Source organism: Nerophis lumbriciformis, linkage group LG03 (genome assembly GCF_033978685.3).
Source record: "Nerophis lumbriciformis linkage group LG03, RoL_Nlum_v2.1, whole genome shotgun sequence".
NCBI lineage: Eukaryota > Metazoa > Chordata > Actinopteri > Syngnathiformes > Syngnathidae > Nerophis > Nerophis lumbriciformis.
The window spans coordinates 33,221,807-33,242,500 of record NC_084550.2 but is presented as its reverse complement, the minus strand read 5'-3'; the positions used below and the strand labels follow the sequence as shown (position 1 = coordinate 33,242,500).

Genomic DNA, 20,694 nt, shown 5'->3' with positions numbered 1-20,694 from the left:
AAAGGTTGCGCACAAAGTGTGTCGACTCCACAACAAGCTTTTGATTGACAGTGCAGGAGGCGGAGGAGGAGGCGGAGCCCCCTTTTTGAAAGATGACAAACATGGTGTGTCGTATCAAATCCATTCGTAACACAACAGCAACACAACACTGAAATGCGCTTCTTTTACCACGTGTGCCACACTTGCCGCTAAAGCACAGGTGTTAAACTGAAGAAGCCTGGAAATGTGTCAATAAAATACTCTTATTTTTTTTACGAAAATTGTGTATAATCTGTATCATTTAATAATTTGTATTACATTACTAAGTACTGTTTTACAAAAAAAAAAAAATTAAATACCGTAAATTCCGGACTATAAGCCGTTACTTTTTTCCCTACGCTTCACACCCTGCGGCTTATAAAACGGCGCAGCTAATTTGTGGATGTTTCTTCTCCGGCGGCCATTGTGCAAATAGTTTTCATGAAACATGTACAAAGACATGAAAAGGTGTGTTATTTTTTTTGTGTGTGCTATGGCGCCATCTTTTTGGACAAGTTTGTCTCTTCTGTTTAAAGCTTTGAACCGGAACTACAAGAGCCGTGCCGTCTTCTAGTCGTCCACAGCTGCTTCAACTCGTATGGATTCTTCATTCATCACCCCGAGCAACGTTGGTAAGTTTTCCAATATAACTAAAACAATTCTTACTGACTAAAGCGTCCCATGTGTGATGTCTGTATGAGTGTTGTCATGTATGTTTGTACGTGTTATTGTAATGTATTCAAGCTGTGTTAGTATTATTAACTTACAATGGCATTCTTTTTGTATTGTTTCACTTTCACAAACTCCTCAGTAAATTCACCAAAACGTCACCGTGGAGTTATTGAGTCTGTTTAGCTGATTGGAGTCCACGACCATGACTTCTGTTTTGTTTGATCACCCGTTTTACTGCCCTGTTACAGACACCGTTTGGAAACAATTAAGGTATTTACTAAATATCCATCCATCCATTTTCTACCGCTTATTCCCTTCGGGGTCGCGGGGGGTCGCTGGAGCCTATCTCAGCTACAATCGGGCGGAAGGCGGGGTACACCCTGGACAAGTCGCCACCTCATCGCAGTATATACTAAATATTTCTGTGTAAATAACTCATTTCACAACATATATATCTGCGGCTTATAGTCCGGTGCGGCTTATATATATGGGACATATTTTATTCTAAAGTTTAGTGGGTGTGGCTTATATAGTCTTTAGTCCAGTAAATACAGTATAGATTTACTTAAGTGCTGTAATCCAATGCATCCCACTTAATTAATTAATTAATTAATCACAAGTTACTTAATGTTTCTGCAGGCATCAGCAAATCCAATGTAATGTCTTTTTAATGCTTTTTAATGCCACTTACTCTATTAAAAAAAAATGCCATACTGCAGATAATTATATACATATATATATATATATATATATATATATATATATATATATATATATATATATATATATATATCTTGAATATTAATGTTACTATTTAGTGAATTATAATTGGCTCACAAGACTGTTTATATCTGAGAATGTGCAAACCCCAAAACTAGTGAAGTTGTCACGTTGTGTAAATGGTAAATAAAAAAGAGAATACAACAAATCCTTTTCAACTTATATTCAATTGAATAGACTGCAAAGACAAGATATTTAACGTTCAAACTGGAAAACGTTGTTACTTTTTGCAAATATTAGCTCATTTGCAATTTGAGGCCTGCAACATGTTTCAAAAAAGCTGGCACAAGTGGCAAAAAAGACTGAGAAAGTTGAGGAATGCTCGTCAAAGACTTATTTGGAACATCCCACAGGTGGACAGGCTAATTGGGAACAGGTGGGTGCCATGATTGGGTATAAAAGTAGATTCCATGAAATGCTCAGTCATTCACAAACAAGGACGGGGCGAGGGTCACCACTTTGTCAACAAATGCCTGAGCAAATTGTTTAAGAACAACATTTCTCAACAAGGAATTTAGAGATTTCACCATCTACGCTCCGTAATATCATCAAAAGGTTCAGAGAATCTGGAGAAATCACTGCACGTAAGCCATGATTTTACGCACCTTCGATCCCTCAGGCGGTACTGCATCAAAAAGTGACATCAGTGTGTAAAGGATATCACCACATGGGCTCAGGAACATTTCAGAAAACCACTGTCAGTAACTACAGTTGGTCGCTACATCTGTAAGTGCAAAGCCACAGCCATTTATCAACAACACCCAGAAACGCCGCCGGCTTCTCTGGGCCCGAGCTCATCTAAGATGGGCTGATGCAAAGTGGAAAAGTGTTCTGTAGGTCTGACGAGTCCACATTTCAAATTGTTTTTGGAAACTGTGGACCAAAGAGGAATTATTTGCAAAAAACAACAAAGTTTCTCAGTGTGAACATGAAATATCTTGTCTTTGCAGTCTATTCAATTGAATATAAGTTGAAAAGGATTTGTTGTATTCTCTTTTTATTGACTATTTACACAACGTGACAACTTCACTGCTTTTGGCTTTTGTACTTTTAATATTTAAATCTCTACATCATTTTCAGGTCTATCTGTCGATTATAATAATTTTTAAGTTTTTATGGGGTTTTTTTGTGCCCTTTTTGTCAACCAAAACTTTGAAATGTGGACTCGTCAGACCTACAGAACACTTTTCCACTTTGCATCAGTCCATCTTAGATGAGCTCGAGGCCCAGCGAAGCCGGCGGCGTTTCTGGGTGTTGTTGATAAATGGCTGTGGCTTTGCATAGTACAGTTTTAACTTGCACTTACAGGTGTAGCGACCAACTGTAGTTACTGACAGTGGTTTTCTGAAGTGTTCCTGAGCCCATGTGGTGATATCCTTTACACACCGATGTCACTTTTTGATGCGGCACCGCCTGAGGGATCCAAGGTGCGTAATATCATGGCTTACGTGCAGTGATTTCTCCTGATTCTCTGAACCTTTTGATGATATTACGGAGCGTAGATGGTGAAATCCCTAAATTCCTTGCAATAGCTGCTTGAGAAATGTTGTTCTTAAACAATTTGTTCACGCATTTGTTGACAAAGTGGTGACCCTCGCCCCGTCCTTGTTTGTGAATGACTGAGCATTTCATGGAAGCTGCTTTTATATCCAATCATGGCACCCACCTGTTCCCAATTAGCCCGTTCACCTGTGGGATGTCCCAAATAAGTCTTTGATGAGCATTCCTCAACTTTCTCACTCTTTTTTGCCACTTGTGCCAGCTTTTTTGAAACATGTTGCAGGCATCAAATTCCAAATGAGCTAATATTTGCAAAAAATAACACATTTTTCCAGTTGGAACGTTAAATATCTTGTCTTTGCAGTCTATTCAATTGAATATAAGTTGAAAAGGATTTGTTGTATTCTCTTTTTATTGACCATTTGACCACTTTAAAAGCTAATAGCAGGTGTGATTAATTAATGTGCCTGGACATCACATTTAAAGCCATGTAAGGCCTCCATTTTTTGCAAAAAATCCTTTTAATGACCCGCACAAACCCTGTTATTACCCACATGCATATTTTCAATAAATGTTTAAATTGACAGCGACGCGGCCCTCAATGGACACGAGTTAGACGGCCCTGTGCTACAAGTCTTGACCCAGCAGGCGTCCAGAGGGAGAATCATCGCCATCGAGGGAACATCAAAGTGCAGCAAAGAGAGTTGGTGAGCACAGAACAAATGCATAGAAGAAGGGACAAAAAAAACAAAAACAACGAACTGCTACTTTTTGCTTTTCATCGATTTGTCTTTTTGGCATCCCGGGCTAAGTCGCGCGGCCTCCTCACAGCGCCTCACAGTGGTAGATGCCTGGTAAGACAGGATAGGCTACACATGGGAGAAGAAAATCAATGTAAAATGTTGCAAAAGGGTCCAAAAAAAAAAAAATTGTTAAGAATAAAATAAGCAACCTCCGGGTGCCGTCAGGGAGGCGGATGCATGTTGTCATGGTGGGCAGATAGCTCGCTCCTGTGGATCTTCCAAGGCGCCGAAGGAGGCGGAGTCAAGGGAGTCCTTGGCATGGGCAAGAGGAGGAAGAGTGCAAAGGGGGAGGGGCAGCCCTGAGGGTGGCGACGCCGTCACAGTCAGAAGGCACGGGGCTCGAACTGCGTTTGTGTGCGAGGACGATGCAAGGGAGGGGACGGGGGGGGGGGGGGGGGGGGGGGCTTAGGGGAGGGGCGATAAGGGGGGGCGGGCCCTCAGAATATGGTGGTCTCGTACTTGGTGCTGACGGGCCGCCGGCTGGAGTCCCGCTGGTCCAAGAGCCAGGAGGTGCTGCCCAGGGAGTGCATGTCTGCGTCCGTCTCCAGGGGGTCCATCTGCCGGGGGGGGGGGGGGGGCGAGAGGAGTGCGTGAGACGGGCGTCAGCTGAGGCCATGTGACCACATTGACTAGTCTTCATGCGGATCAGAGGCGCCGCCACTCAAGGCTCAATCCACCACGAGATGATTGACAGCTGTGCCCCCCCCCCCCCCCCCACATCAAATGCGGACAAAAATTATAATTGTGAGTCATATTCAAGTAAAACAATATTTGGCAGCAAAATGTTTCTTCCCACTGTGAACGTCACGCAGGTGTGCAAGAAGGTTTGGCTCTCTGTGATCACGGCGCCGCTAAAAGTAGTTCCTCTGAGTTAGCGCTTATGACAATATCGCATATACTTGTTGATATTCACGTCAGGACACGTAAAGGAGTTTATGTTTTTAGAGTGATTTAGATGCATTTAGCTGCATTGTTAGCCACCTAGCACAAACCGATTATTACAAATTAGAGTAAAATATAATATATTGTATTTTAAAAAATAAAATGCATTTGTGTTCTTGTCTCTAAAAAAAGACCACGAATGATAGGCAAAACTCCAAAATGTGCAGTTTGCCTTTAAAGTCTACTCGGACTCAAGAAATGTGTTGTAATCGCAAAGGATTCTGGGTAATCCCTACTAATGGAGTGTATAATGCAAAGTATAATGTTGAAACAAATCTAGATGAAACTAGTCTGATGTTATTTGCTTTGTATTAGGGCAGCACCTTTTGAGGAAAAGTGAAGAAAATTGAGGAAAAAAGAGTAACATTGGGAGGAGAAGTTGTAGGGAAAAAGAGAAATTAGAAAAAGAAAAAAAGAAAAACTGAGGAAAAAATAGAGAAATTGTGGAAAAAAAGAGTAACATGGAGATAAAAATTTTTTTAAAAAACATGTAAAAAAAAAAAAAAAATTGAGAATAAGGAGGAACATTGGGGGGACATTTTTGGAAAAAAGAGGAAACATTTGGAAAAAAGGAACATTAGAAAAAATGAGAAAAACATCAAAAATGAGGAAAAAATAGAGAAATTGTGGGGAAAAAAGAGTAACATGGAGAAAAAAAAAGTAAAGAAAATTTAAAATGAAGAGGAACACTGGGAGGAAAAATTGTGGAAAAAAGACGAAACATTTGGAAAAAAGGAACATGAAAAAAAAGATCAATACTGAGGACAAAATAGATACATTGTGGGAAAAAAGAGTAACATGGAGAAAAAATGAAAAAAACATTTAACAAAAAATTGAAAATTGAAAATAAAGAGAAACATTGAGAAGAAACATTTTGAAAAAAGGAACATTAAAAAAATTACAAAAAAAAGATCAAAATTGAGGAAAAAATAGAGAAATTGTGGAAAAAAAGAGTAACATGGAGAATTTTTTTTGAAAAAACATTTAAAAAAATGAAAATTGAGAATAAGGATTGGGAGGAAAAATTGTGGAAAAGAGAGGAAACATTTGGAAAAAAAGAACATTAAAAAATGAGAAAAAAAGATAAAAACTGAGGAAAAAATAGAGAAATTGTGGAAAAAATTAGTAACATGGAGAAAAAAAATGAAAAAAACATTAAAAAAGAAAATTGAGAATAAAGAGGAGCATTCGGAGGAAAAAATGCGGTAAAAAGAGGAAACATTTGGAAAAAAGGAACAGAAAAAAATTATCAAAACTGAGGAAAAAATAGAGAAATTGTGGAAAAAAAGAGTAACATGGAGGGGAAAAATTAAAACATTAAAAATCTACTTTTATACCCAATCATGGCACCCACCTGTTCCCAATTAGCCTGCACACCTGTGGGATGTTCCAAATAAGTGTTTGATGAGCATTCCTCAACTTTATCAGTATTTATTGCCACCTTTCCCAACTTCTTTGTCACGTGTTGCTGGCATCAAATTCTAAAGTTAATGATTATTTGCAAAAAAAAAAATGTTTATCAGTTTGAACATCAAATATGTTGTCTTTGTAGCATATTCAACTGAATATGGCTTGAAAATGATTTGCAAATCATTGTATTCCGTTTATATTTACATCTAACACAATTTCCCAACTCAAATGGAAACAGGGTTTGTAGATAGTAACTAGTATATCATCCATAAGTGCAGATTCCAAGCATTGAAAGACTTAGTATAGTTGAAGACTTACGGTCATTAGAAAAGATGAGTGCACATCATAATGGCAGCTACACTTTACATCTTAAACATCTAAAATAATTATTTGGGAATGTCCCGCGGGACAGATTGAATGGCTTAACAGGCCGCATGTGGCCCCCGGGCCTTAATTTACCCAGGTCAGGCCTAGCGGGAAATGAAGTCAAAGTCAACAACAAGAAGGTCTGAGTGTAGCAATGAAGATGTGTAACTGTCACCCACACACGACACGACGGGAAGTCTGGTGAGGAACAACACCATTGACTAAACGGGTGGACATTCAGAGTTATATAAATGGACCACCTTGTATGGAACTTTCACATTAGGGTTGTCTCCATACCAATATTTTAATACCGGTACCAAAATGTATTTTGGTACTTTTCTACATAAAGGGGACCACAAAAAATGTCATTATTGTCTTTATTTGAACAAAAAATGTTAGTGTACCTGAAACATATGTTTATTATTGTCATTTAGTCCTTAAAGGGGAACATTATCACAATTTCAGAAGGGTTAAAACCATTAAAAATCAGTTCCCAGTGGCTTATTTTATTTTTCGAAGTTTTTTTCAAAATTTTACCCATCACGCAATATCCCTAAAAAAAAGCTTCAAAGTGCCTGATTTTAACCATCGTTATAAACACCCGTCCATTTTCCTGTGACGTCACATAGTGATGCCAACACAAACAAACATGGCGCATAGAACAGCAAGCTATAGCGACATTAGCTCGGATTCAGACTCGGATTTCAGCGGCTTAAGCGATTCAACAGATTACGCATGTATTGAAACGGATGGTTGTACTGTGGAGGCAGGTAGCGAAAACGAAATTGAAGAAGAAACTGAAGCTATTGAGCCATATCGGTTTGAACCGTATGCAAGCGAAACCGACGAAAACGACACGACAGCCAGCGACACGGGAGAAAGCGAGGACGAATTCGGCGATCGCCTTCTAACCAACGATTGGTATGTGTTTGTTTGGCATTAAAGGAAACTAACAACTATGAACTAGGTTTACAGCATATGAAATACATTTGGCAACAACATGCACTTTGAGAGTGCAGACAGCCCATTTCAGGCGCGCTAAGAACATATATTTTTCCACGATTTCAGCACTCAGGTTAACCATACCTAAATAGACACAAAATACTGCATTACACAAGACTACCCCAATGTACTCGAATGATTGAAAAAAATAAATGTTTTTAAGCTAAATTATTGGTAAACACAGTTTATGTATAATAATTTGCGTAAAACCGCGAGTAATGAATAAAGTTTTCATCAATTAATATATTCTGTAGACATACCCATTTCCTGAAAGCTGATCTGTCCAGTTTTGGAGTTGATGTCAGCATCTGCTTTGAGTGTCGCAGGATATCCACACATTCTTGCCATCTCTGTCGTAGCATAGCTTTCGTCGGTAAAGTGTGCGGAACAAACGACTGACCATTTCGTCGGCTCTGCCCACAGCCTCGTATTTTGAACAAATTTCGTCCAATTTCTTGCCACTTTCGCATCTTTGGGCCACTGGTGCAACTTGAATCCGTCCCTGTTCGTGTTGTTACACCCTCCGACAACACACCGACGAAAGTGAGAAAATGGCGCATTGCTTCCCGATGTGACGTCACAACGTGACGTCATCGCTCCGAGAGCGAATAATGGAAAGGCGTTTAATTCGCCAAAATTCACCCATTTAGAGTTCGGAAATCGGTTAAAAAAATATATGATCTTTTTTCTGCAACATCAAGGTATATATTGACGCTTACATAGGTCTGGTGATAATGTTCCCCTTTAAATAAAATAGTGAACATACTAGACAACTTGTCTTTTAGTAGTAAGTAAACAAACAAAGACTCCTAATTAGTCTGCTGACGTATGCAGTAACATATTGTGTCATTTATACACCTATTATTTTCTACACATTTGAGTTTGAGTTTGAGTTTGAGTTTGAGTTTATTTCGAACATGCAAGTATACAACATGATACATCACAATCTCCAGTTTCTCTTTTCAACATGTTCGAAAAGGAGTAGGAAGAAGCAAAGCTTATTTAATCCTACCCCTTTTCTTTTACATGACAGTTGCTAAAACTTTTGTTCACTTCCTGTTCTCAATTTATTCACAATATACTCCATAAGTAATCACAATAAAATAAGTAAATAAATAATAATTGGTGAAGTAAGTTACATTTCATATGTTGAGATAAGTAAGATTATTTTGTGAGTGAAAGAATGAAAGAATGGATGAGTTAAATAAATTCAGAATGTTTATCATGGTTCTTCTTCTTTGTACTTTGTAAACACTTTAAGTTTGAAGAGTTTCTTGAAGTGGATCATATTAGTACATTGTTTGATTGCTTTGCTTAATCCATTCCATAATTTAATTCCACATACTGATATACTGAAGGTCTTAAGTGTTGTACGTGCATTCAAATGTTTTAAATTACATTTCTCTCTAAGATTATATTTCTCCTCTTTTTTTGAGAAGAATTGTTGTATATTCTTGGGTAGCAGGTTATAGTTTGCTTTGTGTATAATTTTAGCTGTTTGCAAATTCACTATGTCGTAGAATTTCAGAATCTTTGATTCAATAAATAAAGGATTTGTGTGTTCTCTATATCCAACATTATGTATTATTCTAACTGATCTTTTTTGTAACACCGTTAATGAATGAAGTGTACTTTTGTAATTATTTCCCCATATTTCTGCACAATAACTCAGATATGGTAACACTAGTGAGCAGTAGAGAATATGAAGTGATTTTTTGTCTAGAACATGTTTTGCTTTATTCATTATTGACGTGTTTCTTGCTACTTTATGTTGTATATTTTTTACGTGAGATTTCCAGTTCAATTTATCATCAATCATTATACCTAGAAATTTGGTTTCATTTACTCTTTCAATTTCTATTCCGTCTATTTGTATTTGTGTTTGACTTTCTCTTCTACTGTTACCAAATAGCATTATTTTAGTTTTACTGAGACACATTATGAAGGACAAACTGTAAAAATTGATTATTAATCCAATTGTTCATTTACTGTTAATATCTGCTTATTTTCTGTTTCAACATGTTCTATCTACACTTCTGTTAAAATGTAATAATCACTTATTCTTCTCTTCTTTGATACTTTACATTAGTTGTGGATGATACCACACATTTAGGTATCGATCCGATACCAAGTAGTTACAGGATCATACATTGGTCATATTCAAAGTCCTCATGTGTCCAGGGACGTATTTACTGACTTTATAAACATAATATGCATTTTTTTTAAAGGAAAAAAGATTTTGGGACAGTAAAAAATCTCGATATAATAATAGTAGTATTAAAGGGGAACATTATCACCAGACCTATATAAGCGTCAATATATACCTTGATGTTGCAGAAAAAAGACCATATTTTTTTTTAACCGATTTCCGAACTCTAAATGGGTGAATTTTGGCGAATTAAAAGCCTTTCTAATATTCGCTCTCGGAGCGATGACGTCACAACGTGACGTCACATCGAGAAGCAATCCGCCATTTTCTCAAACACCGAGTCAAATCAGCTCTGTTATTTTCCGTTTTTTCGACTGTTTTCCGTACCTTGGAGACATCATGCCTCGTCGGTGTGTTGTCGGAGGGTGTAACAACACGAACAGGGACGGATTCAAGTTGCACCAGTGGCCCAAAGATGCGAAAGTGGCAAGAAATTGGACGTTTGTTCCGCACATTTTACCGACGAAAGCTATGCTACGACAGAGATGGCAAGAATGTGTGGATATCCTGCGACACTCAAAGCAGATGCATTTCCAACCATAAAGTCAAAGAAATCTGCCGCCAGACCCCCATTGAATCTGCCGGAGTGTGTGAGCAATTCAGGGACAAAGGACCTCGGTAGCACGGCAAGCAATGGCGGCAGTTTGTCCCCGCAGACGAGCGAGCTAAACCCCCTGGATGTCTTGGCTCACACCGTCCCTTATGCCACCGAAGATGATCAAGAGAAGAATATCGACCCTAGCTTCCCTGGCCTGCTGACATCAACTCCAAAACTGTACAGATCAGCTTTCAGGAAAAGATAGCGGATGAAGGTATGTCTACAGAATATATTAATTGATGATAATTGGGCTGTCTGCACTCTCAAAGTGCATGTTGTTGCCAAATGTATTTCATATGCTGTAAACCTAGTTCATAGTTGTTAGTTTCCTTTAATGCCAAACAAACACATACCAATCGTTGGTTAGAAGGCCATCGCCGAATTTGTCCTCGCTTTCTCCCGTGTCGCTGGCTGTCGTGTCGTTTTCGTCGGTTTCGCTTGCATACGGTTCAAACCGATATGGCTCAATAGCTTCAGTTTCTTCTTCAATTTCGTTTTCGCTACCTGCCTCCACACTACAACCATCCGTTTCAATACATGCGTAATCTGTTGAATCGCTTAAGCCGCTGAAATCCGAGTCTGAATCCGAGCTATTGTCGCTATAGCTTGCTGTTCTATGCGCCATGTTTGTTTGTGTTGGCATCACTATGTGACGTCACAGGAAAATGGACGGGTGTATATAACGATGGTTAAAATCAGGCACATTGAAGCTTTTTTTAGGGATATTGCGTGATGGGTAAAATTTTGAAAAAAACTTCGAAAAATATAATAAGCCACTGGGAACTGATTTTTAATGGTTTTAACCCTTCTGAAATTGTGATAATGTTCCCCTTTAACTAGATACGCTCTTGTACTTGGTATCATTACAGTGGATGTCAGGTGTAGATCCACCCATGGCATTTTACAGTCTGGGGCGCTAGCTTGCTGTTAGCCATGAGATGCCAACAAATATTGACTTAATCATAGTAATATCGACTAGATACGCTCCTGTACTTGGCATCATTACAGTGTAGATCCACCCATGGCGTTTGTTTACATTGTGACGTTGGTGAGCTATTGTATCCTCCTACGGTGTGTAGTGAAGCATGTTTAGCTATTCCTCGTCCTCCAGTGATAATGTACATGTAAGAAACTTACTTTATTTGTCGCCATGGAGACCAGGATTAGTGATTCAGAGGTGATTAACGTGGACCCCGACTTAAACAAGTTGAAAAACTTATTGGGAGTGTTACCAGTTAGTGGTCAATTGTACGGAATATGTACTGTACTGTGCAATCTACTAATAAAAGTCTCAATCAATCAATCAATTAATCAATCAATCAGCTAAAAACTGCCGACTGCAGATGGATGTTAGCTGCTAGCTAACTAGCCATGTTTTATGTTATAACTTCACCTTTATCTTTACTTTCTACACCAAAAATGCGTCCGTTCTCCCTTTTCTGTCTACACACTGTGTCTGCTTGTAAGTACTCTGTGTGTGTGCGCTGCCCAACATGCTCCTCTGCTCGCAAAACCAGCAATGTCAAGACGTGCCGTCATGCCCTTTAAGAAAAACATAGGGATGTCCGATAATGGGTTTTTGCCGATATCCGATATTCCGATATTGTCCAACTCTTTAATTACCGATACCGATATCAACCGATACCGATATCAACCGATATATACAGTCGTGGAATTAACACATTATTATGCCTAATTTGGACAACCAGGTATGGTGAAGATAAGGTACTTTAAAATTAAATTAATAAAATAGGATAAATAAATTAAAAACATTTTCTTGAATAAAAAAGAAAGTAAAACAATATAAAAACAGTTACATAGAAACTAGTAATTAATGAAAATGAGTAAAATGAAGTGTTAAAGGTTAGTACTATTAGTGAACCAGCAGCACGCACAATCATGTGTGCTTACGGACTGTATCCCTTGCAGACTGTATTGATATATAATGATGTATAATGTAGGTACCACAATATTAATAACAGAAAGAAACAACCCTTTTGTGTGAATGAGTGTAAATGGGGGAGGAAGGTTTTTTGGGTTGGTGCACTAATTGTAAGTGTATCTTGTGTTTTTTATGTTGATTTAATAAAAAATAAATTTAAAAAAAGATAGAAAAACGATACTGAAAAAAAAAAAACTGATACCGATAATTTCCGATATTACATTTTAACGCATTTATCGGCCGATATTATCGGGCATCCCTAGAAAAAAACTAATTTTAAATGGGGAACCGGTACTTTTCAAACAGATTATAGTATCGTTTTTGATTCATTAGTACCGATTCTATACTAGTACCGGTATATTGTACAACCCTAGTATACACAGTATAATATTGAAGGTTTTCTTAGTTATTGATCTTTGAGTAGGAATTTTGCTTTTTTAAGAATACTCATACTTGCCAACCCTCCCGGATTTTCCGGGAGACTCCTGAAATTCAGCGCCTCTCCCGAAAACCTCCCGGGACAAATTTTCTCCCGAAAATCTCCCGAAATTCAGGCGGACTCAGGTCCTCCACAATATAAAAAAGCGTACCTGCCCAATGACGTTATAACTGTAGAATGATGGAGGGCGAGTTCTTGTTTTCTTATGTGGGTTTATTGTTAGGCAGTTTCATTAACGTCCTCCCAGTGCGGCAACAACACACAACAACAGCAGTCACGTTTTCATCTACCGTAAAGCAGTTCGTCTGCCGTAAACAGCAATGTTGTGACACTCTTAAACAGGACAATACTGCCATCTAGTGCATATGATGAAAGCACTTTTGTGCGTGCCATACAGCAATGCATCAGAGAGGGTGTTAAGCATGGTTCGAAAGATAGTGACAGAGAATAGAACAAGGATGGACAATTCAACCCTTAACTCAACAATGAGTAGATGAGTGTTATGTGTGTGTATATGTGTAAATAAATGAACACTGAAATTCAAGTATTTTATATATATATATATATATAATAAAATATATAATAAAATAAATATATAATAAATTAAAAAAAATATATATATATATATATATATATATCTAGAATTCACTGAACGTCAAGTATTTCTTATATATATATATATATATATATATATATATATATATATATATATATATATATATATATATATATATATATATATATATATATATATATATATATATATATATATATATATATATATATATATATATATATATATATATATAGAGAGAGAGAGAGAGAGAGAGAGAACGGCCTACGGATCACGATTGAAGCCAACAAGCAAACCGTCAACTTCCTTGACGTCACTTTCAACCTGAGAAATAACAGCTACCAACCATTCACGAAACCCAACACAACACTCCAATACGTGCACCATGACAGCAACCACCCACCCACCACCACGAAAAGAATACCTACCGGAATTAATAAAAGGCTATCGATGCTGTCATCTAGCAAAGCTGAATTTGACCAAGCAACCCCCCCGTACCAAAAAGCCCTTGATGAAAGCGGATACAATTTCACCCTCACCTATGAACCCACGCCAGGAAACCAGCCAAAAAAGAACAGAAAACGAAACGACATCATCTGGTACAACCCCCCATACAGCAAAAACGTCTCAACTAACATTGGACACAAATTCCTCAATCTGATTGACAAACACTTTCCCAAAGACAACACCCTAAGAAAAGTATTCAACAAGAACAACATTAAATTGAGCTACAGCTGTATGAACAATATACGACAAATCATCTCAAACCACAACAAAACAATTGCAAATGAGCCGTCGGCCCCCGGACAGAGCAACTCCAAAACCAACAAAGGCTGTAACTGTCGAAAGAAACCTGATTGCCCTCTCAACGGGGGGGTGCTTACAAACATCAGTTGTCTACCAATCTAAGGTAATACGCAAGGACATTAACACATCCGACACATATGTAGGATTAACCGAGGGAGAATTCAAAACCAGATGGAACAATCACAAGGCTTCTTTCAGGAACCAAAACCTGCGGAATACCACAGAACTCAGCAAACACATTTGGGACCTCAAAGACAATAATGTTGAATATTCAATAACATGGCAAATTCTTGCATCCAGCACACCTTACAATAGTGGTAATAAAAGATGCAACCTATGCTTGAAAGAGAAACTGTTTATTATTTACCGTCCAGACCTGTCATCCCTCAACAAGCGCAGCGAAATTGTAACAGCATGCCGCCACAGACGGAAACACCTCCTAGGTAACACATGAGCCAATCACCACGCCCCTACGCCAGCCTGTACCCACCCACTCTGTGCCCTATACAAACCATGGTATGTGAATGCTCCCATTAAAATCTCCTGATGATTGAGGGTACCCCCCCTCATGAAACAGGCCTGTAGAGATGAAATAGTCTTGTGATTTTTTCCCCACACATACATATATTGCGCTCTACTACGGTATCGAGCACTATTTTTTGGATAACCTTATTAAGACATATACTCCGCTCCAAATTGACATTTGTTGAGCACTGTACGACGATCAGAAATGGAAAAATTCAACATCGACTACTCCACGAAGAACATTCCCATACCCGCGCAGAATGACTACAAGCTAAGGCTCATAGAAAAGACGGAACACTTCCTAAGAAGGATGCGGTGGAAAGCACATTTTTTCCTCCACCCTGAAACAAAAGGAACGCAAAAGAAAACTTACGGATTCAAATCTACCAAGAACTCACCCACAGTTGAGGAACTAAAGGATTTTGAGAACGACATGCTCAAAATGATACAATCAGTCAAATTCAAGCCAATCCGCAACCCACTCCTCACCAAGCTGAAAAATGACAAGGAGCGCATCAAGAAAGTAAACAACCTCATCATAGCTGCCGATAAAACCACAAACTTCTACAGAATGGACATACCAGAACATCACACCTTACTGGACAGAAGCATCACCAAATCATACAAAAAAGCGCAACCCAACACCTTACAGAACATCCACCTGGAAAATAAAAGGATCGCGGCTGAACTGGACATTGAGGACAGGGTGGACGCCACAGCCAACAAGGAAGCCTTCATCACATTGAAGGACCACAAACCCAACTTCGCAAATAACCCAACATGCCGACTAATAAACCCAACTAAATCTGAAATAGGAAAAATCAGCAAAATAATCCTGGACAGAGTCAACACAAAAATCAAGGACAAAACACCACTCAACCAATGGAGAAATACAGCAGCAGTAATCAAATGGTTCAACAACATCCAAGACAAACAACAGCACAACTTTATCTCCTTTGATATCGAAGAATTTTACCCTTCCATCACGCAAGACCTACTGACTCAAGCACTAGACTTCGCCTCAGACTACAACTCAATCACAGGCAACGAAAGAAACATCATCATCCACGCAAAAAACTCCATTCTCATCCACAACAGTACACCATGGCAAAAAAAGAACAATGCAACATTTGACGTCACTATGGGAAGTTTTGACGGAGCAGAAACGTGTGAACTCGTTGGGAGTTTCCTCCTCTCCCAGCTCGCTAGCCTCAATCTGAACCTTGGTATTTACCGTGATGACGGACTGGCAGTGTGTCGCGCCTCGCCAAGGAGCAGCGAGAATACCAAGAAGCGCATATGCCAAATTTTCAAAGAGAACGGCCTACGGATCACGATTGAAGCCAACAAGCAAACCGTCAACTTCCTTGACGTCACTTTCAACCTGAGAAATAACAGCTACCAACCATTCACGAAACCCAACACAACACTCCAATACGTGCACCATGACAGCAACCACCCACCCACCACCACGAAAAGAATACCTACCGGAATTAATAAAAGGCTAACGATGCTGTCATCTAGCAAAGCTGAATTTGACCAAGCAACCCCCCCGTACCAAAAAGCCCTTGATGAAAGCGGATACAATTTCACCCTCACCTATGAACCCACGCCAGGAAACCAGCCAAAAAAGAACAGAAAACGAAACGACATCATCTGGTACAACCCCCCATACAGCAAAAACGTCTCAACTAACATTGGACACAAATTCCTCAATCTGATTGACAAACACTTTCCCAAAGACAACACCCTAAGAAAAGTATTCAACAAGAACAACATTAAATTATTGAGCTACAGCTGTATGAACAATATACGACAAATCATCTCAAACCACAACAAAACAATTGCAAATGAGCCGTCGGCCCCCGGACAGAGCAACTCCAAAACCAACAAAGGCTGTAACTGTCGAAAGAAACCTGATTGCCCTCTCAACGGGGGGTGCTTACAAACATCAGTTGTCTACCAATCTAAGGTAATACGCAAGGACATTAACACATCCGACACATATGTAGGATTAACCGAGGGAGAATTCAAAACCAGATGGAACAATCACAAGGCTTCTTTCAGGAACCAAAACCTGCGGAATACCACAGAACTCAGCAAACACATTTGGGACCTCAAAGACAATAATGTTGAATATTCAATAACATGGCAAATTCTTGCATCCAGCACACCTTACAATAGTGGTAATAAAAGATGCAACCTATGCTTGAAAGAGAAACTGTTTATTATTTACCGTCCAGACCTGTCATCCCTCAACAAGCGCAGCGAAATTGTAACAGCATGCCGCCACAGACGGAAACACCTCCTAGGTAACACATGAGCCAATCACCACGCCCCTACGCCAGCCTGTACCCACCCACTATGTGCCCTATATAAACCATGGTATGTGAATGCTCCCATTAAAATCTCCTGATGATTGAGGGTACCCCCCCTCATGAAACAGGCCTGTAGAGATGAAATAGTCTTGTGATTTTTTCCCACACATACATATATATATATATATATATATATATATATATATATATATATATATATATATATGAAATACTTGACTTGGTGAATTCGAGCTGTAAATATATCCCCCCCCTTTTAGCCACGCCCCCAACCACGCCCCTGTCCCACCCCGACCACGCCCACCTCCCGAAATCGGAGGTCTCAAGGTTGGCAAGTATGAGAATACTAGACGAAATTTTGCCAGCGTGAAAATATCGTGAAGATGTTCCAGGTGATGGCGTTAAAAGTCATGTTTGATCGTCTCACGGCTGCTATCAGGCTAATTGTCCTCTTTTATTAGCTCGTTTTTTTTCCCGGAAGCGATCATGAACACGATTGTGGCAATTATTGACGCCGCACGTTTTGAACTTGTTCAGGAAAAGAACAAAACTTTAGGACAGAGGCCTGCATTCAGCCACGCTAAGACCCACAATGCATTGCGTTTCCACGCCACACTCATCAAAAAAAACCTAGAAGTGATATTTTGTGTTCGTGAAAATTTTCACATGCCTGTAAGTGTAGCATGTTATTTTTCAAAATAATCTTACTCATCTCACCATATGAAATGTAACTTACTTCACCGTGTATTATTTATTTATTCTTATTGTGATTACTCGTGGAGTATATTGTGAATAAATTGAGAACAGGAAGTGAACAAAAGTTTTAGCAACTGTTATGTAAAAGAAAAGTGTTAGAATAATTGTATCTAAGTCATCACAAAACTTTGTGTTGCCATGAGTTCCCGGCAAGAGGACAAAATCAATCAATCAATCAATGTTTATTTATATAGCCCTAAATCACAAGTGTAGCTGTCTTTAATCCTACCAAAGAAAAAGGCTTGTAAAACTCCACTGTGTAGGATGGAGAGCAACATGAGGGTTCTGTTTCTTTGATGTATTGTAATCCACAGAAAGATATTGTTTTGACCCGAGACCTACAAAGCGGAGAGAAAGCAGGACCTGCCCAAGCTCCAGGCACCTGTTCTTTAAACTGTTTTACAACCTGTACTTTTAACTTGAGTTAACAGTTTTGTAATCAAAGGCGATGGCTGTTTATGACCCCCGTCCCTTTAGAAACAGCTGTTGCCATGTAATCAGGGAAAGTCCAAATAAAAGAGGAGGCGTACAGTCTTTCGTCAGAGCGTGTGACGACACTGTCCAAGGGCACAGTGTCCACGCGTTTCTCCTCATTGAGCCAAATTCAATTCTGCCTCTGTTTAATTCCTTGCTTCTTGTCTTGTTTAATAGATGTCATCAGTGTTTGAACCTGACAAAAAGGGGTAGGGTTAAATAAGCTCTGCTTCTTCCTACTCCTTTTCGAACATGTTGAAAAGAGAGACTGGAAATTGTGATGCATCATGTTGTATGCTTGCATTTTCGAAATAAACTCAAAAAAAAATGAAACTAGCGCTAATATGAAGCTATGTCCGCCATCCTGACCGTCCATTCAGACAACACACATCCCAGAAGGTCCACAGACGAGGACATGTTGGAATGGATGAGATAAACACACACAGCCATGTACAGGAAGCACGTAGCGGCAAGGCTAAACGGCAACACTGGTGCTAATGGCGTCCATGAGGTCGAATGGTGATGGCGGGGGAGGCGAGAGCGATATGAGCTTGGTGGCGCGATAGGACGGAGGGCGGGGGGAAGCGGGCGTGCGATGGCGGGGTGTGGCGTGGAGGCAAGGAAAGACGAGGACCTGAACTCCGGGGCTAACCGAGTGCAACGGGAGGAAGGAAGGACGGTGGGTGGTGCACGAGTGACAGTGACAGCAGCGGCACTCGAGCGCGGGGGCACCCTGGGGAGCAGCAGGACCAAGAAGACAAGAAGAAAGACACGTTAAAAGAGAGACGCAGTCAGACGAGGGCGTGACGTGCAGAAACTGCCTTCTGGATAGGTGCCCTTGAGCAAGGCAGGCAAGGTTGGACACATTTGCTCCTCACAGTTTTAGTCCACAGGTGTCAAAGTCAAGGCCGAGGGACAGATCTGGGATCAGTATTTGTACTTGATCGTTTCTTACTAAATGTATTTATTCCTTACTTTTTGACATTAAAAGTATGTGTATTGCATGAAAACTGCAACAAATGTTACATTATTATACTATGTTGTTTTGTTCAAATAAATACTTCAATATCAGCTTGACTTATCATTTTAAAGTTATCCATCAAATTGTTAAAAATTGCAAAATGTTTCACAATAACATTTACCGTGTTTTGAACATTACATAATGTGTTACTGTAAAGTGGGAAAAAAACAGTATCACCCTTTTTTATGGTACAATTTTATCGACTGAGTTGCAAGTTTTTCCCAAAAATCTACAGTTGTTTTTTTTTACGGTGTATTACTGTAAATGAAAAATGATACCACCACTTGTTTAACGCTAGAAAACTGGGAGCTCAGTTCCAGAATTTAAAAACACTGGTACTGTTTTTCCATTTACAGTAAAATGTTGTAACAAAGAAAAAAACACTGTATATTTTACAGTAAAATTCTATTGACTGAAGTGCTATTTTTTTACAGAAAAAACTACATTTTTTTACGGTGTATAATAAAAAAATGGTACCACATTTTTTTTAACGGTAGAGAACTGGCAGCTCAGTTCTAGAATTGTACTGTTTTTTTGCCCATTTACAGTAAAATTCAATTGACTGAGTTGACAGTTTTTTTAACCGAAAAAATCTACAGGTTTTTTTTCCCGTGTATTACTGTAAATAAAAAATGGTACCATCATTTGTTTAATGGTAGAAAACTGGGAGCTCAGTTCCAGAATTTAAAAACATTGGTACTGTTTTTACATTTACAGTAAAAAAGTTGTAAAAAAAGAAAAAAACACTGTATATTTTACAGTAAAATTCTATTGGTCTATAATAAAAAATGGTACCACATTTTTTTAACGGTAGAAAACCGGCTGCTCAGTTCTAGAATTGTACTGTTTTTTTTCCCATTTACAGTAAAATTCAATTGACTGAGTTGCCAGTTTTTTTAACCAAAAAAATCTACAAGTTTTTTTTCCCGTGTATTACTGTAAATAAAAAATGGTACCATCATTTGTTTAATGGTAGAAAACTGGGAGCTCAGTTCCAGAAATTAAAAACACTGGTACTGTTTTCCATTTACAGTAAAATGTTGTAAAAAATAAAAAAAAACACTGTATATTTTACAGTAAAATTATATTGACTGAAGTGCTATTTTTTTACGGAAAAAACTATAGCTTTTTACGGTGTATAATAAAAAATGGTACCACATTTTTTTTAACGGTAGAAAACTGGCAGCTCAGTTCTAGAATTGTACTGTTTTTCCCATTTACAGTAAAATTCAATTGACTGAGTTGCCAGTTTTTTTAACCAAAAAAATCAACAGGTTTTTTTTCTGTGTATTACTGTAAATAAAAAAAATAGTACCACCATTTGTTCAACGGTATAAAACTGGGAGCTCAGTTCCAGAATTTCAAAACATTGGTACTGTTTTTCCATTTACAGTAAAATGTTGTAACAAAGAAAAAAACACTGTATATTTTACAGTAAAATTCTGTTGACTGAAATGCTATTTTTTTTACAGAAAAAAATATAGTTTTTTACGGTGTATAATAAAAAAATTATACCACAT

General features: G+C 38.6%; 1 protein-coding gene across 6 annotated transcripts in view; it reads right to left on the bottom strand.

The window, feature by feature from the left end:
* The window catches only part of anks1ab (ankyrin repeat and sterile alpha motif domain containing 1Ab), a 136,033-nt gene that overhangs the window by 5,662 nt on the left and 109,677 nt on the right, over positions 1–20,694 (bottom strand). For 2 of the 6 annotated variants that reach the window (XM_061937575.1, XM_061937619.1), the window contains 3 exons: positions 18,788–18,886; positions 4,233–4,330; positions 3,473–3,839 (listed from right to left, as the gene is read on the bottom strand). In XM_061937575.1, the coding sequence (XP_061793559.1) occupies positions 3,806–3,839; positions 4,233–4,330; positions 18,788–18,886 (231 nt within the window). In that variant the 3' untranslated portion in view covers positions 3,473–3,805. Of the gene's footprint in view, positions 1–3,472; positions 3,840–3,965; positions 4,331–18,787; positions 18,887–20,694 lie in introns of those variants that run through there. The other 4 variants (XM_061937585.1, XM_061937603.1, XM_061937594.1 and 1 more) reach the window with 4 other exon arrangements.